The 27,773-nt window shown below is 41.1% G+C and overlaps 1 protein-coding gene and 1 long non-coding RNA gene across 2 annotated transcripts in view; one reads left to right on the forward strand and one right to left on the reverse strand.

Annotated features, from left to right (window-relative positions):
* Window positions 1-21,802: 21,802 nt before the first annotated feature.
* LOC142012128 (profilin-1-like) lies at window positions 21,803-22,225 on the reverse strand. The gene has a single exon (XM_074991958.1). The coding sequence runs from the start codon at window positions 22,223-22,225 to the stop codon at window positions 21,803-21,805; it is 423 nt and encodes a 140-aa protein (XP_074848059.1).
* A 4,486-nt stretch (window positions 22,226-26,711) lies between these two features.
* The window catches only part of LOC142012130 (uncharacterized), an 88,849-nt gene continuing 87,787 nt past the window's right edge, over window positions 26,712-27,773 (forward strand). Inside the window, exon 1 of the long non-coding RNA XR_012645270.1 lies at window positions 26,712-26,830. This is a non-coding gene — a long non-coding RNA (uncharacterized LOC142012130). The remainder of the gene's footprint in view (window positions 26,831-27,773) is intronic.

The following is a 27,773-nucleotide window of genomic DNA, read 5'->3' on the forward strand; positions in this document are numbered from 1 at the left end:
TTTCTGTTGCTGGAATAAACATCTGTCTTATAACTACCTGGAGAATACAAAGCTTCAGTATTACAAGTAGAATTGTTTTTTTTGTTGGGCTACCTTTTAATTACAACCTTGGAGAACTGTTCAAATCTATTTTATTCCTGCCTGGGGGACTGGGCTTCTTCTCAGGACCTGTGATTTGACTATAATTTACAGATTTATTTACAGGTGGTATATCAACATTTGTACTGCTACAGGAGGTGATATAACTTGCAGTGGGCTGCACATTCTGGAAAATACCATTTAATAAGAACTACATAGATAACAGAGTGGATAAAGAGTGGTGCATAAAGGGATCAACAGTGGGTAGCAAGAACTTGATTTTTTCTGCTTTGTTTGGTTGTAAGATGGTTAATAGTGGATATTAAATCATAGGTCTGGAAGAGACCTCAAGTGATCATTTAAGTCTACTCCCCTATGCTCATAGCAGGACTAAATATTATGTATACCACCCCTAATAGGCGTCTGTCTAACCTGCTCTTAAAAATCTTTAGTGGTAAAGATAGACCATCATCCACCAATAGACCTATCTGTAAAATCATATGTGGTTCAATTCAGTGAGATTTTATTGGCATGTCAAGTTAGACAAGTGTTACCAAAATGTAGGAAAAAAAAACCGGTATGAGCTATCCAAGATAGGTTTATGTTGTTTGAGGTTAGGTACCCAGGTTCCATTTGTCATTATGACACTTTCTTCATGGGTACCAAGGTTGTGGTTACTGCTTGTCTGCTACTCACTAGCAATAGCAAATAACCCCTGTTGGAAGTGCTTTCCACCACATAAGAGCTGCCCTGGTGACAGATGATGAGTCCCATAATGAGCACGAGTTGGAGCCAAGAGAGACAGGGGGTTATCTGACAGATACTGGCTTGTTGTGAACATTGGGCTCCCCCCACCACCACCAGGTCAGAAAGTCATCCATTAGGAGTAATCCTAAATGAAGTATTGTGAAAAGAATTATGTATGCAGAGTGCTGAAATCTCACTTTCTATATGTCAGGAAGGAATTTCCCCCTTCCACAGGTACAAGCAATTCACTATTGGCTAGGTGCATACTACATGACAGAAAGAGTTACCTTTCTCTGAAGCCACTGAAATTCTCTTGCTTTCACTATTATTTGCAATTATCAGATGAATGATTGGGATGTGATATGATAATGAACTTCTATGTTCTTCATAACAGTATCAGAGTTTTGTCAACATTTCAGTATGACCCGCATTAAGATGTTTTCATCACTGTGAATTCCAGGTGCTGATTGAGGAGAAAAGTAAAACTGGAAGTGATTATATGTCTATTTGAATAATGCAGAATTAAATAGTTTGATCCAAGGTATTTTTGGGAGAAGCCAGCAACTAGGCAATTGAAGTGGGCACTAATGAAAACAAGAGCCAAATTCATGATTAAAATAACAGAACGGTGAGGTTAGATAACGAAGGATTTGAAAGGTTAGGACAAGAAGATCGTGTCTGTTGCAATGGAAGAGGGATAGCCAAGGAAGAAACTTATAAGGGGAATGGCCTACTCAGAGACTGTGTCTACACTACCTCCCAACTTCAAAGGAAGCATGGTAAGTAGGGTGAAGTGCTGTGGTGCATATGCAGCACTTCATTAAGCTAATTCTCCCCCGTGGCAACTCCGAAGCAGTGAATTTCGAAGTGCCAGCTTGCATGGAGCCGTGGCTAATCCGCTGGTACTTCAAAGTGCCTGGGCTAAATTTTGAGGAGTAAAGGGATTTTGAAGTAGCTCAGGCACTTTGAAGCACTTGCGGGTTAGCCGCAGCTACACGCAAGCCAGCACTTCAAAGTTTGCTGCTTCCAAGTTGCTGCGGGGGAGAATTAGCTTAATGAAGTGCTGCATATGCACCAAAGCACTTCATTAGTAATCTCCCACCACCCTACTTACCATGTTCCCTTTGAAGTTGGGAGCTAGTGTAGACACAGTCAGAGTGTAGCAACATTTTGAGTGGACTTTCTAGGGGTAGAACTGCAGACATCAAGGCCAAAGAGTAAGAAACTGCTATATGGTCCGGATTGACCATATAGATGGGAAATAGTTTTCCATTAAAATAACCACGTTTCTGGCAGTTCAATGGCAAGCTGGCTGGAGAAAAACAGCAGTATCATTAAGAAGGTATCAGACAAAAGGGAAAAATCTCACTCTAGTGTGCTTGAACTTCGGTGCATTTATGCCAAAATGACACATTCACAAAGCACAAAGCATGCTTCAGGTGCACCCTTAAAACAAAAGTACCTTGATTTTGTAGGAATTATCATACCAAATATTTGGGCATCAAATTTTCACCAACGACTAAAGAGCTGCCAGCACAAAGGCATTTTATTATAGTAGATTTTGTGACAGAACTGTAGTCAGTGACTATTAATTTAAATTGATACATATTTACATAGCACCTGATTGCCATTAGTGTTAAAAAATAATGGCAAACCCATTGTTTATCACTGAAGCACAATTAACATAATATGACCAGGACAACACTTAAGAACATAAGAATGTCCATACTGGGTCAGACCAAAGGTCCATCCAGCCCAGCATCCCATCTGCCGACGGTGGCCAATGCCAGGTGCCCCAGAGAAGGAGAACAGAAGACAATGATCAAGTGATTTATCTCCTGCCATCCATCTCCTGCCCTTGTTCTGAAGGCTAGGGCACCATACTTTATCCCTGGCTAATAGCCATTTATGGACCTAACCTACAAAAATTTTTCAAGCTCTTTTTTAAACCCTAATAGAGTCCTGGCCTTCACAGCCTCCTCTGGCAAGGAGTTCCACAGGTCGACTGTGCGCTGTGTGAAGAAAAATTTCCTTTTATTAGTTTTGAACCTACTACCCATCAATTTCATTTGGTGTCCCCTAGTTCTTGTATTATGGGAAAAGGTAAATAATTTTTCTGTATTCACTTTCTCCACACCATTCATGATTTTATATACCTCTATCATATCGCCCCTCAATCGCCTCTTTTCCAGACTGAAAAGTTCCAGTCTCTCTAGCCTCTCCCCATATGGGACCCGTTCCAAGCCCCTAATCATCTTAGTTGCCCTTTTCTGAACCTTTTCTAATGCCAATATATCTTTTTTGAGGTGAGGAGACCACATCTGCACGCAGTACTCAAGATGTGGGCGTACCATAGTTTTATATAGGGGAAGTATGATATCTTTTGTCTTGTTATCGATCCCTTTTTTAATAATTCCTAACATCCTATTTGCCTTACTAACTGCCGCTGCACACTGCGTGGATGTCTTCAGAGAACTATCCACTATAACTCCAAGATCCCTTTCCTGATCTGTCGTAGCTAAATTTGACCCCATCATGTAGTACGTGTAATTTGGGTTATTTTTTCCAACGTGCATTACCTTACACTTACCCACATTAAATTTCATTTGCCATTTTGCTGCCCAATCACTCAGTTTGCTGAGATCTTTTTGTAGTTCTTCACAATCTGTTTTGGTTTTGACTGTCCTGAACAACTTGGTGTCATCTGCAAACTTTGCCACCTCACTGCTTACCTCATTTTCTAGATCATTGATGAACAAGTTGAACAGGATCAGTCCCAGGACTGACCCCTGGGGAACACCACTAGTTACCCTCCTCCATTGTGAAAATTTACCATTTATTCCCACCCACACTTCCTTAGTTCTAAATTTATTATCCTTCCAAATTGTTTTTTTCCCCAAAAATATTTTATGCAAGAAATTTTTTATTCCTGGTGTCTCAAAATGAACTATAGTAAAGCAAGCTGTTTTTTCTCATGCTGAGTGTACATTTATTATCCAGACAGCTGCAATATACAAAACTCTATTATAAAGACAAAATGCAAATACAATACTTTTTTGACTCTGGAAAATAATTTCGGAGCACAAGAACATGGAAAAAATTTTTTGTCATACAATAGAGTCATTTTGCTTGTGTCATGTCTGATTTTGCAAGGAAAGCATTTAAGGCAGAAGTTAAATTTATAAGTTAGCTGTTCATTTGTAATACACACAATGCATTTACTGAACAAAACAGAAAACCAGAAATAGTGTCTACAGAGAAAATGTTCTGAAGGAATCAGTACCCAGTCTTGCAAAAGCTTACTGGTATTATCAATTCTTTCTTACGCTGCATCTAGACTACAAATTAAAATCAAGTTTGAATGACTTATTTCAACCTTAAGATATCACTGTCTTCGCTGTCATTGGCTTGATCTAATCTGCCCTAATATCAATAACAAAATATCACTATTAAGGGACTGGTATAGTGCCAATCTTGATTTTAGAATCTTGAATGCAGGCTAGCGTGGAAGCTCCATGTCTGGAATTTGAATTCTTTGGCCTCCAGAAGTGTCCTGTATGCACCCCACAAAGCGACGCAGCGACCTTCTTTGCATGTGCGCTTCCATCCCCGTGTGGTAGAAGAGGGTCCTAGGTTTATTTGATTTCTGCACTGACCAGTACTGCAACTATAGAGGGCATGTAAAACGTAACAATTTCTTTGTCTATTACCACAGGGGTGAAATATATCAATTGCATTGATACCGAGCAGCATACGTCTATGATAGTTACATTTTTTGCTGAGATTTTATCCAAAGAATTTTCATACAATACAGATAAAGTGTATGTTCAAAGTTGTTATTTTTACAAAGACTCTTTCTGGCTATCTAATTTTCAATTTTATAATACTTTAGCGATTTCACAATGAGCCGCACCGTGAACTCATGAAGACATTAAGTTCCCCCACTTCCCCTGACCCATGCTGCAGCTAGGAAAGGGTCATTCTTACATAATAAGAATAGAAACTTCTTTCCCTTTGCACCCCCCACATCCTCTCCCTTCCGTCCCTAAGAGGCTTTTAATTATGGGATTTCAACATCAAACACCACAAGCATCTGGGGCTAAGGCATTGTGGGATAGGTACCCAGAATGTGTTGCTCACAAGGTCAAAATTGAATAAGGAAATGAGGACATGGAAACTCAACATGGGGGGTCTATTTTCTAGAACATTTGTAAATGCTTGAATCAAAATTATAAAAAAGAATTTTAACAATCACTTCTCATAAATATCAATTTTAACTCGTAGCCTAGATGCAGCCTTAGTCAAGCAGCCTCAATGACTTAATTGAGTGATAACGCTCAGAAAGGTAAGGAAAGCTTACGGGTAAATATTTGCAAGATAAGATTTTACTTTATTTCTTTTTGTTTATATCATCTCTTATGCAGAACTGTTTAAAGAAAAAACTCATTTGTTTTTACAAACTTTGTTTGTAAAAAAATTTGTTAATTAAAACAATTTGCAGGATTGCAAAAAACAGTTTTATGCTTTTTCTCCAAATTTCCCACACTATTGAAAAGATCTTACAGAAGTGGGAAAAAACTAATTTTGCCACTGGAATAGTATTTTTTGTTTGCAGCCGTGCCATGAGGACAATTTATTAAACAACTCAAAACTTAAGCAAACACTTTCACAGTAAAACCCCCTACTGACTGGAATAGTTTCCAAATTTCACTGTCTCACATTCAAAAGTACTTCTGGTACAAAATTGAATCGTTTTAAATGGTTAGTCCTACACATTCAAGAAGAGACTTATCATAAAGGAGAACGTACATTAATGACCTTAAAGGTCAATACCATTACTCCATCTTCTTTCTTTTGTAAGTTTTATCCTTGCACTTTTTGTGTTGCTGCACTTCCTAAATATTTTTATGAAATCTCAACTTCCTGGGGAAAGAGAGTCTAGCATTGGACAGTTCTCTTTGTAAATTATTGCATTGGTATGTGAGCTCCCTCACTATAATCTAGACATTTTAACATACTCATCTTTGAGCATAAGATTTAATTATTTTTGGCAAGAGGGAATTAGTTGCTGGAGTCTGTATCATGAAATTTGTTTTACAAGGCAGACCTGGCCACAGTTCTAAAGAAAAAATAACTATAAAACCATTTGATAGCATTTCATCACCACTTCTGTACTTTTGATACTCAAATGAGTGTTGAGGGTTCACTTTTCTTTATGTTGATAATCAGAACTCCATGCCTTTGCAAATTTGTAGCCACAAAGTGTATCACACCTTTGTGACAGACTTGTGTTTCAAAATCTGAGTCTGCAGAGAGCCTCAAACAATAGTATGAGAAGACTGATCCATACATATCATTCAGGGCTTTATAGACTATTATTCTTTGCCTGCAGGATCTGGCATATCTTCATGATGCCACAAAATTCACCATTTTTGACATGGAGCTCATCACTTCGCTCTAGCCAGATAATTTGTGTACTGCCCTGCCAGGAATCTTCTAGCGCTGTGCCTTGCCCTTTTACTTTCTCTGTCAGGATTATAATGCATGTTTTTACACAACCAGGCAACAGGGGTTGGGAAGCCAGAATCATGGCTTGGCTACCCCTCTGACACTAATCATGGGCTAATCAGCTAAGCTACCTGGAGAATTGCAGAGCAACAAGGGCTTGACAGTCTGAGGCTACCTACAAGCCCTTACACCCATGATACATGAAGGGACTTCTGAGCCAGATCACCTAGATGACAGCATGAGAACTTGGTCAGGCAACCTGAACAGCATAAATCAGAAAATTTACTCTTCAATAATAGTTGTTGAAATCAGAGTATTTTCAATTATGAACCATAGTTTGTGTCCATGCATACATGTGCACTGACTTTCCGTTGATGAAGTATCAGATGCATTGATGAGTAAACTGAACACTGTAAATAATCTTTCAGGAGGCAAAGGAAATGTGTGTGTAGTCATACTAGAAACAGTCAATAACTGTGCGAGTTCTAACCATACCAAAACATCAAACCCATTATAAAGGGTCAATAGCATTCTCTATCATAAATACTCCTCGTCGGTCATATCTTGCATGTTAACCTTGGTTAACTTTTTTTTTTCCTTTTGTGGCAGGAATAAGCAAGCCAGGAAGTGACAAGTTAACAATTGAAGACTGCTGCAATACTGATCAAAGATTACAGAAGTCAAAAGGAAGATGCCTCTTGAACAGGGAGAAAGTAGACAACCATGTTTTGTTTTGTTTTTTTTAATAAATGGGATCATACAAAATGGAAGTATCTAAGAAAAGACAGCATGTTTGCCTTTTAGTGTGGCCACCTCTTTAAAAGTATTATTTTCATTATTTTACTCTGTAGACACACTTGGTTGAAGTTCTTTTATCCTTACTAGAATTAGGATGTGAAATCATAGCCATCCTGTTCCTATTCTGGTCCTGTGCACTTGCTGGACAAGAGCAATAAAGATGCCCTCCTTTAGCAAAATTAGTAATCCGTTGAAGAGTTGCTTAAAAGCAGTGGGTATTGTTTGTCCAAAGTCTCTTTGGTTGCTTGTGTTCTATAAACCTCTTCCCAGTACTAATTTGACCTATTTCAAACCTAAGTCTCTGAAGTTTCACACATTCTGAACTTCACTGAGAGCAGGTTTAAAGGATAGAAAAAATATTCCATGTTTCACTGTGCCTCGGTGGTGAAGGTTCACAATACTGTTTGAATTCTCAGCTAAGAAGAGATCAGATGTAGTGCTTTTAGGACACTGACTTGCATTTTGAATCCACCTGAGCTGAGCTACTAAAGGTCACATGCTAATTTTGCTCTAGCAGTTAGGAATTAGTGTCACGGATTTGTCATAGATGACAGGTGAGCAGAATATAAAAATTATGACAAGCTTGTCAGACAGTACAATTGAAATGAAATGTTAATAAGCCCTGTTTTTAAAAACTAGTCAATAGAGCATCTGAACCAAATAATTCCTTCTGCCTACATCAACAACTGATGGAATATCACCTGTTACTTAACAAGATGTTCCCATAGCAATGGCATATTTTGTCTTCCCTGTGCTAACGTCAGATTTTGGTAAGTCATTGTAAGAGGTTGTATTGTATGTGCTTTTGCAGGGTAACAGTCCATGAAAATATGCAATGCCACGGCACTCTCCCCCCTTTCAATTTTACATGTTTACATTTTAATCACTGTTCAGTGAAGTAGGATTTTACACAACACCTTGCTCCTGTTGGTTCCAGCTATCATGTCCGCAAAAAAATGATACAAAATAAAGTTGTCCTCTATTTTCCGCACAATGGATCTGAAATGCATTTTGAATTTGAGTTAGACTAAACAGGATATGAACCAGCATGGACTGAAATAGATATGTTATGAAAACACTGCTATTCGTGAAAACCACTAAGTTAATACGCTTTTGTGTGCAGACTATCTTTTCTTTGTACAGCAACTAGAACAGTTGCATCATGATCTCAGGGAGGCCTTCTGTCTGCTACTAGAATATAAATAATACATAATAATAGTAATCCTGAAGGAAAAGAAAAGAGAGAGAACCAGACTGAAGTAATTGGGAGCATGAAGACAATCTTAAGGACAACCAATTCTCATGCTTAAAGATATTAGATGGTTACTGCTCTTTTTTTTTAAACTTTGAACCATGTAAATTTGGCTGAGGTAGATAAGTTTTATATATAGAACCAGGTGTGGTAAAAAGGACAATTTAAGTTCGGTTACAAAAAAACATGAATTTTTATACTTCTGTCACTGCATAAAGTTACTGCAAGATCATGTGTAAAGGGGGAGGAGCATGATGGGAATCCAACCACATCCATGGTAGCGCTACACGATCTCTGCCTCTGTCTCACTTGATACTTTCTAAGGTTCTTGTCACTTGACTGTCTGAAGAGTATTTATTCAGTGTATATGGCTGAAAAAAAAAAAAAAAAACACAAAAACTCCCCCAAAAAAACAAAAACCAAACCTCCAACACAGAGGTTAAGGAATCACTCAAAGAGAAAATACAGGATAGAAAGGTACAGTTAAAAATGTCTAAAATCTAGTCACTCAAGTAATTCTTTACTGCTTCTTCCAATCCTTCAAATAAAAGCAATACTGAGTAAAATTTTAAGTGTTTCTTACTCTAAACAAAAAAGCAGTCAAGTAGCACTTTAAAGACTAACAAAATAATTTATTAGGTGAGCTTTTGTGGGCCAGACCCACTTCTTCAGATCATAGCCATACCAGAACAGACTCAATATTTAAGGCACAGAGAACCAAAACAGTAATCAAAGTTGACAAATCAGAAAAAAAAAACGACCAAGGTGAGCAAATCAGAGAGCAGAGGGGCGGGGATATGACTATTCTTAGCCATCCAGCTCTGCCCTCTAATTCCCTATCAAGAAGGTGCAAAGCTCTGTTCTGCAGAACCTGAAGTATCTGCTTCTTCTAAAGCTGCAATGACTTTGCTCTACTTGATACACAAGTTTAAAGTAGGCAAAAATAACTGTTACATTAACTACAAGAGTCCAAGTAGTACTCTTCATCTTTTTCACCCCCAAACTGGCAGACTGCTTGTACGTGTGTGAAGAACACGTCTTTCTGTATTTTGATTAGGAGTATGCCTCAGTTTTCCCACTCATTTTTGTTTTTGCTTAACATGAAAGGGTTAATCTCTTTCCAAAGAGTTGATGGTAAATGTGTCTGAACTGTTATGATTGAATTATCAATATGACAGAACTATTTAGGCTTTTACAGTTTTAGCCCAACTGTTGAAATAACCTCGTCTGAGGTGATTAATATGTCCCTGGCCATGGGCTGTGGTGTCTGTGTGTTTCTCCCCACATCTTAACCAAAAGCCTTAGAGACTGAGCATTTAAACATCTATGTTGTTTAATTAGTGACTTTATTCCCTATCAAACCCATAGAAGTGCTTTGTAGAAGGTTTACTGTAAAAATCTCCCTTAAAAACACCATAAAGGGCTGTGTAATATGAAGTAAACAAGAATGACGGTGTTAATATGTATAAGGGGTAGTTAATATGTATAAGCTGAAGTTTGAAATCCTAATAATCAACTGGTTAGTTTTCGATACCTTATAAATATGTAACATAGAACTTTCCTTGGTTGCCATGGCAACCCAAAATGCAACAAGGTTTTCAACCAGGTCCTCTCTGGCTCTACAAAGTTAGGAGCCTGAGGCCCCTGGCTGCATTCTGGACCCTGAGTCTCCTTCGAGTCGTATCGGAGCAGCAGTAGAAGGAACTCACTAAAAGAGCTGAAGAAGAAAGAAGACGACATCAGATCTTCGTGTCAATCGTCATAGAATCATAGAACACTAGGACCGGAAGGGGCCTTGAGAGGCCATCGAGTCCAGTCCCCTGCCCCGACGGCAGGACTGACCACTATCTACACCATCCCTGATAGACATCTATCTAATCTGTTCTTAAATATCTCCAGGCGTGGGAGATTCCACAACCTCCCTTGGCAACTTATTCCAGTACTTGACCACCCTGACAGTTAGGAACTTTTTCCTAATGTCCAACCTAAACTTCCCTTGCTGCAGTTTAAGTCCATTGCCTCTTGTTCTCTCCTCAGAGGCCAAGAAGAACAAGTTTTCTCCCTCCTCCTTATGACACCCTTTAAGATATCTGAAAACCGCTATCATGTCCCCCCTCAATCTTCTTTTTTCCAAGCTAAACAAGCCCAGTTCTTTCAGCCTTTCTTCCTAAGTCATGTTCTCCAGACCTTTTATCATTCTAGTTGCTCTTCTCTGGACCTTCTCTAATTTCTCCACATCTTTCTTGAATTGGGGTGCCCAGAACTGGACACAATATTCCAGCTGAGGTCTAACCAGCGCAAAGTAGAACGGTAGAATGATTTCTCGTGTCTTGTTCACAACACACCTGCTAATGCATCCCAGAATCATGTTTGCTTTTTTTGCAACAGCATCACACTGTTGACTCATATTTAACTTGTGATCTACTAGAACCCCTAGGTCCCTTTCTGCTGTACTCCTTCCTAGACAGTCTTTTGCCATTCTGTATGTGTGAAACAGATTATTCCTTCCTAAGTGCAGCACCTTACATTTATCTTTATTAAACTTCATCCTGTTTACTTCAGACCATTTCTCTAATTTATCTAGATCATTCTGAATTATGACCCTATCCTCCAAGGTAGTTGCAACCCCTCCCAGCTTGGTATCATCTGCAAACTTGATAAGCGTACTTTCTATGCCAATATCCAAATCATTAATGAAGATATTGAACAGAACTGGTCCCAAAACAGACCCCTGTGGAACCCCACTTGTTATGCTTTTCCAGCTGGATTGAGCACCATTAACAACTACTCTCTGGGTGCGATTAGCCAGCCAGTTATGCACCCACCTTATTGCAGCGCGATTTAAGTTGGACTTGCCTAGTTTGTCAATAAGAATATTATGCGAGACCGTATCAAATGCTTTACTAAAGTCTAGGTATACCACATCTACTGCTTCTCCCTTATCTACGAGTCTCGTTACATGTCAAAAAAAGCTATCAGGTTGGTTTGACATGATTTGTTTTTTACAAAACCATGCTGGCTGTTCCCTATCACTTCACTACCTTCCAAGTGCTTGCAGATGACTTCCTTAACTACCTGCTCCATTATCTTTCCTGGCACAGAAGTTAAGCTTACTGGCCTGTAATTTCCTGGGTTGTTCTTATTCCCCTTTTTGTAGATGGGCACTATATTTGCCCTCTTCCAGTCTTCTGGAATCTCTCCTGTCTCCCATGACTTTCCAAAAATGAGAGCTAACGGCTCAGCTACCTCTTCTATCAGCTCCTTGAGGATTCTAGGATGCATTTCATCATACCCCAGCCGTCGTGGGCCCTTGAAGACGATCGACCACAGGAACTCGGACTTTGCTCCTATAGTCAGCGAGGGACAGAGAAGAGCTCCTGAACAACATCGCTGAAGGCTCCGGATCTCCCGGAGGGTTTGCCTTACCCGGGAGGCGTCGCCTAACAAGCGTGCCCCTGAGTTGGAGGCAAATCGCAGCAGTGGCCCTGCTCTTCTCTTCATTGACCATTGCTGTGGCCGGTGGGGAGATTTAAAGGCCGTTTCTGAAATCACTGCAAATTTGCTGGCTTGTTTGCAAATTTGCTTGCGGGAGGTTTTTTGTCTCCCACGTTGGTCCTTTTTCCTCCTGCTCTTATTTCTCCTCTTTCCTGTCAGGCCTAGCATGGCGCTGTAAAAACGCGCCTGTGCAGCCATAACTTCCTAGCATCTTAATGAAGTGATTGCAGGCCCAGCGCCTGGAAACAGAGCTAAGGAGAGAGGTAACTAAAGGGTGTATTTGTAATGAGTTAATGTGCATGTTTTATGCTTGTTGTTGTATCTTCACCTGCTGCTGGATGGGTTAAGCAATAGCAGCACATTATAGGTGGTAGGCTGGGACTGCCCCAGTTCGACCAACACGATTAAATTGTGTAACCCTTTGTTCTGCCAGTTAATGTAAAGCACAGGGGGCGCTATTTATAGCCAGCCCGAGATACTATTCAACCCTCATAGCATTGTAGAGGCATAATTTAATCGGCCAGTAAGAAGCATAGAATTTGTATTTGGGAAACATCCGTAAGAGGTGGTCCCAAAAATGTGGATTCACTGTTTAACTGGCGGTCCAAATCAGGAATAGTCGTAGGAGGTGATCCTAAAAAGGGAATCGTTGTAAGAGGCGATCCCAAAACCCGGGAACTGTCGTAGGAGGCGGTCCCATTCCATCTGTTCCCCCCGATCGAGAGGGAGGTTGAGCGTCCGGAATCATTGTAAGAGGTGACTCCGGGACTAGGGTTGAGAACCTTGTGGCTCTCCCCCCCCTGCTTGCGTGGGAATAAACACCCCATAACAGGTCATATACTACTTATAGCCGTTAACTGGCACCTCTGTAAAAGAGGACTGTGAAATAATGTGCATTAATAACTTTCCCCTTTGCAGCACTCAGCGAAGACGACATGGGATTCCTGGGATGCGCTGTAAGTAAAGGGACATTCTGAGGGTGCTGCTTATTGCAGCGTTACACAATTCAAGGGCCAGTGTTGTGAATAGATAAACCCTGTGCTAGATGCTAGTAGAGAAAAGGGAAATCTTTAGTCTGTTATTTTAGGTTTATCCTCATGTGTGTTTTCTTTGCCCTTTAATAAACTTCTTTGTGTTTGTCACCCTAAAGGGCCTCACTTGTTTTTCCAGGGTCAGACAGTTTCTGCACCATTTCTGTGGATTCTTACCACAACCCTGTAAACCCCGTTGCAATCAACCACCATGCACACCGCGCTGGGTTGCGGGGTAAAATCCAGTGAGGCACTCTGCTAGCATCTCTAGGGGTGTGGCTGAGTGTCTCGAGGGCATAAAAAAAAAAAAAATAAAATTTAAATTTTGTGTCGTACCTCAATTTCCCCTAGTGCACACAAATCGTTCAGTGTGCTTTATAGCACTGCCCTCCGCGTTACCAACCTCCCTAAATACCATATTTCAGGTGACTAAAAAAAAATTTTGTTTTCAGAGGATTATTTGATGCTGTTACAAACATCTTATAGTCGCATAGTTCAACAGGGTAAGTCCCCAAAGTCTTTTGGACTTGCAGATGGAGACATATCAAGAAATAGAGGTGCAGAAGCTTGGCATAACAAAACCACAAGCTAGTTCCTCTCTGTGAGGGGCGTGGAGGATCCACACCTATCACTGAGGAGGATACACTCCCAGCAAGATTATTTAAAGGTTGGAGGCATAGCACACCCTATGCATATATGCTAATTTAGTGGGATTCTGAATATCACAATAGCATTTTGTGATAGCAGCAACAGGCACAGTCAAAAGAAAAAGCAGGGAAAAAGTGGTTCAAGTTCTTTTGAGCAGAGGGAAAATAAAAGATAGGTAAGGGAAATGAGATATCAGTTACCTGAAAAAACAGATTAGTGGTTTTTAAAGACATAAAATGTAAAAAGTTCAAAATACATCTGGTCGACCTACTCTTCGAAAATGACCAGGCAAAGAAACAAGGTCCACTCCCCAATGAGTTCAATCACTCAGGGGAGCTGGAGAGCCAGATATTTCAATGGTGCCAGGTGTGGCCAAAGAGGACCACTACAGTGTGTGCAGTAGTTGGAGCAGCCTGAAGACCCAGTTTTCCAGCTGAAGAACTGGAAGGGTAAAAACGTAGGGGAGAGGATGGAGGCATCAGGTGAAGGAGCAGAATTTGAAACTGGAGCATCAGCCGCTGGCTGGCTTTGAAAAGGACAGCCCTGAGCTGAGCAAGCCAAGCACTAGAAATCTGAAGAACAGCCGTGAAATTGTCATTTGGAAATCAAGAAATGGAGGTACAGAACTCTCCAGACTATAGTAAAGAGAGGAGAGGCGGTGGACTACCAACTCTGAAGGGAGCACAGTTTCTAAATGACCGCTCCAGTTTAAGAGATAGGGAGAAGATACAGATTATTATTTTACTGCCTTTGAAAAAGCTTGAAATTTCAATCAGATTTGCCCTCTGGACTCTACTGTCTCATTCCCTTACTAGAGCTCACTGCTAGAGACACATAGTCAGATAAAACTGAGTCAGGAGACGATAACCAAAAGATAATGATCCAAGTTCCTATGCTGAAGCTGCCCATAAAAGAGGTTAACTCAGATTTAATTGATGAAATTGAACTAATTTATGAATTAAACAAGACTACCCCTCTATAAAAAACAGAAAGGCTGTAGCCACACTAGCCCCTCTTTTTGGAAGAATCATGGTAATGAGGCACTTTGGCAGATGCTAAAGAGGCATTGCAATCAATATACTGCACCTCATTAGCACAACGGCAGCCACAGGCGATTCAAAAGTGCCACCCTTTCAAAATGACCACCTAATTTTGAGAGCTCCTTCTTCCTAAACCCAAATGGGAAGAAGGGCTTTTGAAATCAGTGGGTCATTTTGAAAGGCCCCCAGCTACACAGGCAGTGAGCATTTTGAAAGCAGTGCTTTTGAAGCACACCTGGCTGCCATTATTTAAATGAAGTGCTGCATATTTATGGTGGTGCCTCATTAGCATCTGCTAAAATCCCTCATTACCACGAACCTTCTGAAAGGAGGGGCTAGTGTGGCCACAGCCAAAGTAACTCACTCAGGACAGCTTATATGCAGTTTGGGAAAGTTAAAATAAAAAACCAAGAGTTTTCAAAACCCTAATGTCTTATAACTAGAATGTCCTGTTTGCCCAATGCAATTGTAGGAAAATACAACCCAGATGAGAAAATAGCTCTGCAAACGGGGAGAAAGTCTCTAGCCTGAATGACCTACTAGACTAGAACAATTCTATGAGAAGAACCTACACAACCTTACCATTTGGACTACAATACCAGGGATCTGGGTCTCTCATTCCACCTGGGAGATGCATGTGGGAAGTAGATTAGACTCTGAGATAAAACCTAAGGCAAACTGACCCAAGTCTAGGTTCCATAATGGGGTTCAGTCAGAAATTCCCCAGAAGCGGGATTTGGCTAAATCCCAGCTGCGGGCAGCAGCTGACACAAGCAGAGTGCTACAAAAAGATCCCAAAGCAAGTGCATGTGCCTGTTGATTTCAAGACAGAGAGAAGATGGGCACGCCAGTATATGATCCCCATAATGGTGCACAGGAAGAGAGAAAAAGTGTTGTGGGACGTGATGCAGTGGTAACTCTGACATACCATAATATGGAGCCCAGAACTGTATGTATTTGTCAAGTCTGCTACTAATTTATTCTCTTCTTCATTATTTTAAAGTTCTCTTTCACTTTGCTCCTTTCTGTCTCATTCTGTGGCTATGTGACTACTCAATATATTAAGCTAGAGAAGGGTTTTGACAGTCATCTCTACTTCTTTACTTCGTTAGAGTTTGCACATTGTATAACAATAAAAGAACAGGTGACTGCCATGTCAACCACTTGCTTTGGTCTCCCTTAAAGTTTTTGTATTTTTATTCTCAGGGTAGGAAGGCAGAAAGGATGTCTGCACTTCTTTACCTGATATAGGCACTTCTGCTTCTCTATCATGTGTGCTATTTTTTCCCCAGTGATAGCAGCAAACTTCATTTTATTTTCTTCTCTTCATTGAGCAAAGTGACATTTTTTTTAAAAGCCCATAATCCAGAAGTTAACACCTCAGGCTCTTTACTTTTATTTAATCCCCTTGACACCAGCAGGCAGGATTTAGCAGCATGACATGATAATCCATTTTGCATCACCAGTTGGTATCAGAAAAACCTGTCCTGCTTTTGGCTCCTGAGAGAGTTAAAACATCTTTTAGTTTTAGAAACTTTTCTTGTTTAACATCTAATTTTCAAACAGTGCTCTCTCTTTCAAATAAGTTTTATTAAGAGATTTTTCTTTCTGGAAATTCAGACTGCCTAAGAGATTTTCCTTCTTCAGTCAAATGTGCTCCTTTTTCTTACTAACACTTCAAAATATTTCCAAGCCAGAAGAAGAGAAAGCCTGCTTAAGATATGTCCCCAGTTTCCAAATATGCTTCATTGTGAAGGTAAAATAAATTGACACAACCGCAATACTACCCATAGCAATGACATGCAGTCATTGGTCACAATACTAATTCAGAGAGCACCTGGCTCTTTTTCCCAGTGGTAGTTTTTAAGCATGCTATGACAAGAAGCATGCAAAGCATTAGAATGATCCCAAATCACAAGAGCCACAGATTACATTTCCATTTGATCTATTTTCAAGCAGTTGTGATTATTTAAGGACCTGACCCTGTGTCCATGAGAATCTTTCCACTGACTCCAGCTGACCTTGCTTGGCTTTGGACCAGTACCTCCAACAAGCAAGCAAACAGAGAAAAAGAATCAACAGGGAAAGAATATTAGTGCATAGCCTGTATTACTCATCTTTCAAAATGTCTAAGTGGAAACGTAAGTCAAAAGGGGATTTCTGCTTAAAGAAAAATTTTCACAACCAATTTCTGATGGTTCTCAGAGGTAACAAAACATTACTCAAGGATGTTATACTGGTACCTGTTTGCCCACAACAGTGATCCAGGGTATTTTGCACTATAGCAGACTTTTTCTGGTTCATGCCGCAGTGCTGCTGGCAAAAACATGTGGGCAGACTACTGTGCTTCTTAAATTAGAGAGTAATCTGTGTGGTTGTACAGACCCACCCATGCATTGTGACTTGCAGAATCAGGACTTAAAGTCTGGTTAATATAAGTATATGTAAGCCACTCGTGAACCTGTAGTTGCACAAAGTGGCAATCTGCAGAGAATGCATCTGTTTTGGTCTCCAAGGTAGTCTGGCTGTTCGGTTAAAGTTGTATCTGCTTATTCCACTCTCTTGGAAGAATCCTGTTTAGGCCCCTTAGATGTCACCTAAGATGGCACCTATTAAATATATACTAAATTGGTTTTAAAATGGTTTCAACTTTTCTCTGACCTATTTTGGTCATGGAAAACCTTTTTGAACAGAAAGGTTCAGTCAGCATTAAAATGAAAAGGTAGTTATGCAAAGTGCCTTTAGAATAAAAACTAGTACTTTATTTTTTATCTGCTATATAAAATCTGCATGATGGAGAATGTGGAATAATTGGAAAATGTTGGCTGGCAAAGTAAATTATGTAACATTTATAGCAATTACATTTTTTTGCCTCTAAATATTTAAGCTACCATTAACATAACTTGTACACTTTGACTATGGTTACACTGACCTGAACCACCGGCAGCAGTATGCAAATGAATGCTCATTTGCATATTTACTCACTAGCAGACTACTGCCAGCACAAAAAACTGCATAAATGTGGTTCTGCTAGCAAACCCACCCCCCACCTGCACACCACCTTTTGGTAGCAATCTTTTATGTCCAATTATTTTATTTGCATTTTGGAGACTGTCCATTTAGAGACTGCTGCCAGCCATTTGGGTCTGTGTAACTATAGGCTGTGGGTGCATTGACATTAGAGGGTTTTGCAGACAAAACTCTGAGCATCTACACACAAAAGGTGTTTTGTTGCTAGAAGCTGTCAACAAAGAAGCTGTGTAGATGCTCGGGTGGGGGGGGGCACCTTTTGCCTGAGAGAGTCAAAAGATCTAGCTGCTTTTATGTGATCTGTTGATAGAAGTTTTGTTGGAACATCTCTTCCAAAAGTAACTTAGGCAGACTTATGCTTCTAGTGTGGATGTAGTCTGTGGGTATAATGCCTGATTTTTTCAGGGAACAGAAGAAATAAACAAACCAAAAACCACACACCACTTAAAGCACATGAGCAGGGTGAGTAGTTGGATAATGAATTAGGTTTAAACAATTAGATTTTCCTTGTATAATGAACAAATCAACCCTTTAAAAACATAGGAAATTTTCCTGCTGTGTAACAGATGTCAGGAACTGTCCATTTATACATTTTGGGCACCTGTCTCAGCTGTATTTTTTCTGTATTCATTTTAATCAGTGTTCAGCACCTTCTAGATTTGGCAACAGGAATGTTGTTTGGCAGCTGGCCTGGTAGTATAAAGAGGGCAAGCTCCAGCCAATTAATTCTCCCCACCATTAAAAACAATAAGATTTTGGTGCATAGTAGGCTCTTTTAGTAATGAAATCAATTATCCTTAAAGCTCATCTACTTCTCTTCTCTGCATTTGAGGAGAGATTTACCTTGAAATGCAAAAACAATAGTTGATTCAGTAAATTATCAAAATGCCATTCAGAAAGATTTTCAAAGTATCAAGTAGAGGAGTATTTTTTTTTAAATCCAATTAGCTTGTGTGCCCCACAAAGTGAGACTAACCTTAGCAATATTACACTATTCATTCCATGGCTGGAAGTTGTGATTCCCTAGTATAAGCTTCTCAAGTGTTGTATTTGGGGATTAGGCACTGAATGGAAGTCACTGCAACTAAGTTCAGTTACAAGCAGTCTTATCTCCTGCATTAGTGCACAAGCAAGACCTATGGTACTGTGATGGGCACTGTACAGTAAGTGTTCCATTGGGCACTATTTCCCTTTAGAGGTTGACAGGCTACTTTGGGTCCCTGCATCAATAAGGCCAGTTTTTCCAGTTTCACTGTGCTATAAAATGTAGAGAAGGTTCCAAACCTTCTCATACCATTGCGCAGTGTTATCTTCTAGGGAGCCTGGTCCGTGGCAATGGGGCAGCCTCCCACAATACTCTCCTCCCCCACTTGTTTCTTTGTGTTAAAATAACTCATGAATTGCACCTGCACTTCATCCAGGTATGAAAATCTGAAACAAGGTGTGTCTAGAGGTGTCATCACTAAAATGAGGTGCTGGGAGCCACATCAGCTGGCTTGCTAAAAGGGCATCTCTCTTTTAAAGGACTAGAAAGCCAGCAAGTGACTGTTTTCAACAGCCCTGGACTAGATCAGCTTGGAGATGCTGACCTGATGCCAGTGTCTAGGCCCCTGGGTAGGGGAGAGATGATAGGTCCATGCTTTAAAATTATAAAAGGCCACCCCAAGAAAAAGCCATCTTTTTCCCTTTGGAAAAAGATCCACTTTATATTAATTAGTGATACTTTACTCATGTAAAGAAAGATTAAGTTGTTAATGCACAAAACCAGCTCTCTACTGCTTTATGAAAAGTAACTGACAGCTTGTGTGAAATTTTCAGCAAAAAGCCCCCCCTAGTTTTCATTATTCTAAACTCTGATAATGAATGTCCTGTATATATGTACACACACACTTTATGGAAAAGTATTAGTCCATGACACTGGCCACAGACCTTTGGAAGTAATTCCTGCATCACAACAGGCCACAATATTCTGTTATGAAATCACTAATAGCAACACTTTGAAGTGGAGGCACATTCACCCTTCAGTGAGGGGTTCAAGCTTTACTGACAGAGGAGAAGGTCATGGTGCAGTAAAGTTATGCATAAGCACAGGGGAGGAGGCAGGCTGGAACCCAAGTCCCACTGCATCATGTGCACACACATCTCCCACTGCACAGTTTGGGAACTATTGCTTCAGATGTTAAACAGAAGATACAAAGTAAGATTCAGTAGGATTTTTGCCCTCTTCTTTCCTCCCCTTGTCTGGTCAGCACTTTGTGATTGCCATCCTCCACCAGATTAGTAGGAGCCAAGAAGTTTTATCGTATAAGATACCTTTAGCAGTGTGTTCACTAGAGCCCACCTTAAAAAAAAAACACAAAGCCACTCTTAACTGACTTGTCCTCAGTTACTAGGGCTGACTGAAAAAAGGGTTTCCTATTCTCCCCAAATAAAGTTTGTTTTGCACATGAGAAGAGAGCCAAGGAGCCACCACAGATCAGCCATGGCTTGACAATTAGGGCACTAACCCCATTCATAAGAGCAGACGTAGGAAGAGGAATTCCCACACCCCTAAGCCTTTATCATCAGGCTATTGGCTAGTTGAGGGAGGTGGTTGGTTTCAGTCTTCTTTGGAGCAGAAATTTTCTGCCTGAATTTGAGAGCTTTTCCAGCAAAGCTCTGTCAAAACTGGGAGACAGGTGAATTACGGGTTTAGCCATTTTATTACTGTTTTAGTAGTTATCACCCAAGCACTTTACTCACTACTTCACCTCCCTCCCCCACCAAATCATGGCCTTTGTCAGCAGCAATTGTATCTTCTAGACAAGTTAAATATCAATTACAGGCCTAACAGCTCTGGATCCTTATGCAGCTCACCTGAATGACTCCTCTTTTAGGAATTTTCATGATAATCTAGAATGGAGCAGAGCTGCTCAGACTGTGTCCCAATATTTCAGATCTTAATTTCTCTACTTGGCAACAATGGTGCTAGTCAAATAGCTAAGGCTCCATATCCATCATTCAAAACAATGAGTGTTAATGGCACACAATCTGCATTGAGTATTTCTAAGAGCCCCCATTTGAGGGAAAAAAAAAATCTGTGGACCTCTAGTCATGAGGATTTCTTGCTTGAGAGAGAACAGGATAAGTTTGCCTTGGTCCCCATTACTCCCTAAGTTGGTCTACCAAGTAACACCCCCCTCCAACCACCAGAAGTCCTGTGGCACCTTAGACTTTTTTTTTTGGGGGGGGGGGTGCAGCATAAGCTTATGGGCCAAGAGATGCATGTCACATGTATCTTATGAAGGGGGTCTTTGCCCATGAAAGCTTATGCTAACCCCCCCCCCCCCCCGCCATCTATAAGGTGCCACAGGACTTCTCATTTTGCAGATACAGACTAAATACAGCTACCCCTCAGGTCTTTCTCCGCCTGAGCAGCCACAAGACTCAGAAGGTCCCTTAACTTTTCTGCCTTCCAGGGGCTGCAGCTCTTGGACAAGCCTACATGCAAGCTACTCCAGGGCAGGAGATCCCTGAACTTCCAGAAAGACGGTAGGGATGCTCCCTCAAGTCAGATAGTTGTAGCTCATCCCAGGTCCTCCAGGCTCCTGACCACCAGGCAGCCTGAAGTCCCCAGTAACGTGGGCTGGATTCAGTGTCTCCAGGTGGCTGCCAAGAGTGTTTTGGAAGCTCTGAAATTGCAGCCCTGCTTTGCAGCCATAGACCTTAGAAAGGTAAGGCAGCAGGCATGGTACAGCTTCAGAGGAACGGACCCTGGCATCCCTGTCCCATGGGCTATCTAATTCTTGGATTATTAGAAGCTCAGACTCTGCAGCAGCCTGATGAGCTGGCAAAGAACCAGGCTTTTAAGAGGACTACCCTACAACTGGACCAACAGTTTGTTGATTCTGCTCCATTGTCAGACCCAAAACAATGCAATAAGCTAGCCAGCTCCAACTGTTAGGTTTGTGACCCCTCATTTGAGGGGACTGTCTGCCCCCTTGAAACAGCCACTGTAGTGGATTTTTTTTTATTTTTTAAGCCCATTTTCACATTACACACTTTTGAAAAGCCAACTCAAAGCTAGTGTTTGCAGCAGTAAGCTAACCAATTCTTCTTCTTCCTTTGTGCAAGATAGGAGTTAGTCTTTAACATGATCATTCATTAGTAGCATCACATAATGGACAGCTGGAGCATCAATACCCTGCACTTCGTAAATAGCAAGCCATGTCAAAACATTTCTTGTTAACATTTCCTCCATGGATTCCCTCTTTGCCCATGAGCACAACTAGAGTTTTGGCTGTTCGGGAGATGGCAATGTTGAATGTGGGTTCTCCTTTAATACTCTTTGTTCTCAGGTCCATGGTGAATTCTCCATCCATCATTAGACCATCTCTGATCACGGAGCACTTCTGGCCTCCCAGAGTCAGTCCATTGACAAAGAGTGGTGAGCGATCCTTCCCCAGTAACACACTCATCTCCGCAGGAGAGATGCCTGCAAAGATCCTGCCAGGTACAGCTGCCCACACAGAAGGGACTTCCTTGTAACCAACAATAGCAGCATCCTGGCATGTCCCATCAGCCATCAGGTGGTCAATATAGGATTTCCAGCCAGCCATAACTCTTAAGTGCTGTCTGAGAAGAAAGCAAGTATCTGTCAGTCTCACCTACCACACATCTTTAGAAAAAAATCCCTTTGTACTGATCCCTCTTTCCTCATGAAGGCTTCCAATGAGGAAGTAAGCACGGCCATGCTTGATTGAGCCAGGAGTCTTTCTAGTGCAGCATTCCATCCAGCCAGTACTAGCTATTTAGAGGACAAACCTATGGCACTGTCACTTATGGGATGTCTTCCTCTTAAGTTTGTCCAGACCCTCGAGCCTGTGGAACCACAGCCATGCACATTACTAGTAGGTCTGCCTCCCTTTATTTTACAGCCAGCTCACATACAACTTCAGTCACTTCCTCTTGAAAAGTCCTTGTGTAGGCCACTAAAATTTTGGTCAAACTCCACCTCAGCTACAGAGGGGCATGCAGGAGACTTCTTAATCCTCCATGACAACCCTGCACAGGAGTTCCCCCTGGATCCATACGAGACAGCTGCCCTGACACTTTTGCCACCCAGTGTTCTGTCAATCATCCCAACTGTTTTGCTTTCCCATTCCCCGCCCACCCCCCAAACACACCCAAAAAAAAAATCTTAGCTGGTCTTTCTCCTCCCAAAAAAACCCCTCACAACTGTGCCCCTCCTTTTACATCACATTCTCTCATGCCACAAGCTTCAGAAGCTCACTCAGAAGAGCATTTCCCATTTCTTATTCTTCCCACCCCTTGAGGGGATATAAATAACCACACACCACATGCTCAAGACTAACATTAATGCCACACACAACAGCTTAGACATCAATAGCTGACCAACATAGATGAGTTACCAAGCAGTAGAAATAGCCACAGCATGTAACCAGATGATAATGCTTTTATTTCAAAAGCTGATGGGTAAAAACCCTCAAGAAACAAATACTTGAAGAAAATTTCCTGTTTCTCCAGCAGGTTTTTTTTTTTTGGTATGCTCACTTGGCACATCCTGTCTCAAGAGCCTGCACTCTGCAAATCAAGTGCTGATTCCTGTATGTTTCTTTAGCACCCATTGTGGGCATGATTTGGGATCAGAGTTTTTGGAAAGAAAACTTGGATGGAATCTGGTGATGGTGGCTCATTTATCAGAGATACTGAAAGGACCTCCCAGAATTTGGCAGTCATGCATGACAAGCAGTAAGTAGCTATTTCCAGAATGGTCCAGTCTACAATCCTTGATTTCTCAACAAGTATTGAAGGTGGATGCTATTATATATAGTAGATATTTTTCCAAGGGGTGGGGGAGGAGAAAAACCTGTGTGCAACATAAGTTGATACCTGCTCCATTTAAGAGGTAGATATCTCTTCTTTGTTTGAAGCTGCTTTAGAGTAGCTTTGCCCATGAGAAGTTTTTTTTTTTGGAAAACCTTACAGCCTCAGCATCTTAACTCAAAAAGCTGATTAATGAATTAGAGCAAATTACTGTTTACAAATATGCAGGAAAAGAGAGTTATTTTAAAGGGGCAAGACCCAACAGGTGGTGGACTATTTACTTCCTTCAGAGATCTTATTACAGCTGTGGTAAAAAGGCAACTTGATGCTGGCTTTCAATAAGCACTTGAGCCAAAATTATAACCACTCATGATTATAGTTTAATTAAAATAGCGGTAGATGTTAGTTTACACATTTCTCCATGATGTGTGAAGTTAGGAAGCACAAAATAGATTGGCTTAATAGACAGCCCTATATAGGTTTTAGGACTTACCTATGCAGTTTCAGGTCAGTAGTTACATTTACATACAAGATGCAGTTTTACATTTATTGACATAAGATGCACATCATTCTCAGCATTAGTGGTTAAAAAGTATAAACTTCATCCTGAAATAGGAAAGCTATTTTTGCTCTTTGAGACCTGACTAGAATCCTGCTGTTACATGTCAGTCCCTAGAACTGGTACTGGGCAAATGGGAATTTTAAGCAGTTGCATACTCAAGGCATTTTCAGAAGCTGGGGAGCAGGGGGAAGGGAAGACACCTGCACAAACATGAAGCAGGTGGGAAGAGACTCAGGAGTTTGTCAGCCCCTACTGACAAAGGCTTTTTTTTAAAAAAAAAAAAAAAAAAAAAAAAAAAAAGTGGTTTGACTCTAGACACTCTTTCCTGATCTGGTCACTCTTACAGACAGACAGCCTCAGAAGCTCACCAATTCTTTTTAACTCACCTTCATTCCACCTGCCTTCCATCCTTTCCTAGCCCTTCTCCCCAGCCCTACTCCTCCATTTTGAGTTTAAAAGTTCCTAGATTAAATACACAACCAGAACACACACCATGAGTTTTGTAAACCACCACTCTACTTGTTTATTATTTCCCTTCCTTCACCAGGGAGGGCTCGTTATTTTATGTTTTAGAAATCAACTACAGCTGCAGCAAGTCTCAGCCTTGTGGGTGTGTACATAGTAAATAGTTATGTAGAAGCCAGCTGTTCCCATGTGGTTTTGTTATAATATTGTCATGACTAAGGTCTACTAACCACACAGATTACCAGAATTACTTGTATCCTCTAGGGTTCCTTTTGATTCCTCAGTTTTACTTTAGTCTTCTTTCAGATCTACAAGACCTGCATACTTGTATTTCAAGATTAAAGACAGATATGGTCATATGCATTCAAGAACTAGTGCTTGAAACCCCAAGACAAACAAACAAACAAAAAACCTAACCACCACCACCACCACCACCACCTCCTTAACACTACGATGAGACTCATTGTATACAGATAAACAAACCTCAAGTTGATACCAATAAGTTTCCTAGATATTTATATAAACAGCCATTTAAATTGTTGACAAAAGACACTCAAACCCTAGAAGGGGAACATCGTGTTTTATTAAAAAAAAAAAAACCTTAACATATTAGAGCTCTGTTACTACAATAAAGTGAGTACTAATCTACAGAAAGAAAAATTAAGAAAGACCCATCAACCTGAAAGAGTAACCAATAACTCTTGTGTATTACAATTCCCCTACCTACTTACCTCTGTTCCTTTGCTATTAATCAGCAAACTTTCACTTTTCCTGAATGAGCTTCTTTTTCACCATGGGGTCATGCTCTATGAAAAAGTTATTAAACTTTAAGAAAACTTTAAAAAAAAATTCTATTAACTCATCCACCCTTGCACTAACACTTACCTGCATCAATAAAAGGCAAAATACTGCTTGCAGACTATCAAGCCTACAAGCCTTTTAAAGAGTCTGAGCAACACAGGTGTGCAGGAGGCAGTTAACAAGCAACACGTTACGACTTGATCTGAAGCTTTCCCTGGGCTAGGGACTGTTTACGAAGGTGCTTTGGGTTTTTGTGAGCTTTTAAGGGATAATCAGTTCAGGGAAAATCCTCATTACAAACAAATAAAGCTAAACTAACACAATAATAACAAAAAAAAATCCAAACATAAGGAAGCTTATATTTCTGAATGTTCATTTTAGATTTACAGCATCTAGTATATAGTTACAGTTAGAACTGAATTCTAATAATAAGCCTATTATCATATTAGCTGCAGAATTACTAAACTCAGATGAGGGGAAGAGGTAGAATTGTTCTACCAATCTGAAGTGAACTGGATGGCTTCTTGATTTATGACAATTTGAAAATGTGGGTGTCAAGAAGGACTTCAAATTTTCTCTAAAATGTTTACAACTTCCTACAAATAATAAAAATAATGTAATAATTAATGAAAAGGAAAGGGATAAAGCCTATTTCATTGTACTTATACAGTAGAGCTCTGATATCTGAGCCATATATTTTTACATCAAATTCTCATTTCCTAAATTATTGAAAGTCCCACAGAACGGCAGACTAATTTACTTATTTTGCCATGGGTGGAACATTGACACTATTCTTACACGGGAGGACACTGAGTGAAATTGCACTGGCATTTGCACTTCTCCTCTTTGGGATGATCATCTTTGTCACACTTCCATGGTTTCAGGCGTGTGGTAGGGAACTGGAGGTGGCGAGCCAGTGGGGATTTGTGCATCTGAGTGGAAAAAGGCTGGGAGAAGACCGCGGTTGGGGAGAGGGTTCTGGGCAGGTTTTAGTGTGAGGGAGGAGCCAGATTAGAGGGTGCCTAATGGTTTAACGTTGTGAAATTCACCTTTGGCGAGCTCCGTACTGTAGGAGCAGAGCACTGCTTTGGGGGGAGCTCAGCGTCAGCAGAGAAGCGTATTCTTAAAAGCTGCTTAACACGTGAAGTCAAACTAGTGATACAGCAAGAAGGACAGAAGCGTGTCCTTGTGTACAGCGCCGCGCTCCGGGACCAGGCAGGCGTCTTGCAGCCTTGCCCCACACTGCAGTGCAATGCCCGAATCATACTGAGATCGGCTTGCACGGCGCGGAGCTGCTCCCTTCCCCAGGGGCCGCTGCAGGGCTGGCTGAGGGCACCTGCGGCGAGCCCCCCTCCCCTTCCGTGCGCCAGCGCAGACGCGGGTCAGCTGCCCCTGCAGGCGGAGCTCAGGGAGTGAGGTGATTTCGAGCCCCTGCCCTTAGCAGCCTCCCGGGAGGGAAAGAGCAGTTGCAGGGCAGGGCGCGGCGCGGTGCCCCGTTGGAGGAGGAGCGCTGAGCCCCATGGGTGGGGGTGCCCAGGATCAGGGACCGGTAAGTTGCTGAGGAAAGAGCTTTCCCCCCATGCATAAGAAGTACCAGGGCGGAGGGCTCCTGCCTCCCCACCCAGGTGTACATTTCTTGTCGGTTTCAGGTCGATCACACAACCCTCTTGTTTTATTACCTGCAAAGTGGGCCAGGTCCTTGTGTTAGTAAACTATGGGACTCCGCCAGTGTTTTATTTCTTTTGAGGGGTATTCCCTATGAAAGTCCGGGCCCTAGAAGAGTGGGCGTACAAGGGAGGAGCTGGCAAGCAGCTAACGGGCCAAGCCCCTATTTCTGGGTGGAGAGGGAACGTGCTTTCACTTTAACACACCGAGTAGTTCCCTGGAGGTTGATTGGACTGCTCATCCCTGCAGATTTGAGACCCATGATGCGACTGAGGCCTTAATCTGAGAGAAGTTAGAAATGGGCAATGGTAGTGGTGATTAGAATTCAAAAATGTGACCTTTCCAGCGTAAAGCCAGGCTGTTGGTATCTCTGACTTCTACAGGTCCTTTTTAAGAAGGTGTTCTGTGAGGTGATAATTTCAAATGCAGAGATGGTTTAGTGAAATCAGAATGTTCAGAGGTGGGTTTAAAAAACCCCAAAGTTAATATTTAAATCCTTCTATCCACAACATTTTATCTGAGGTATGAAATCGTAAATCTTTTCCCTGTTTATTCCTATGGATTAACATATATCTAAAATTTTAGAAACTGTTAACTGCTTGTGTTATGAATGCACAGAAGCCATCATGTAAATCCATGGGATGGGTTTGAATTGGTTTGTAGAAATTGATGGCTTCTGAAAAGGTTGGGGTTGCCTTTTTCCTTTCAAGTTCCATTTTGTAACCCTATGCTGCTTAGTAGCGACCTCACGGGTCTTAAAGTTGGTTAAATATCTGGGTTCGGAGCACCCTTTTTTCAGGATTACTTAGACATGAAGGAACAATGCA

This window comes from Carettochelys insculpta, chromosome 4 (assembly GCF_033958435.1).
Source record: "Carettochelys insculpta isolate YL-2023 chromosome 4, ASM3395843v1, whole genome shotgun sequence".
Classification (NCBI taxonomy): Eukaryota; Metazoa; Chordata; order Testudines; family Carettochelyidae; genus Carettochelys; species Carettochelys insculpta.

Coding starts and splice junctions, on each gene's coding strand:
- LOC142012128 (XM_074991958.1), bottom strand. CDS start 22,225: ATGGCTGGCTGGAAATCCTATATTGACCACCTGATGGCTGATGGGACA.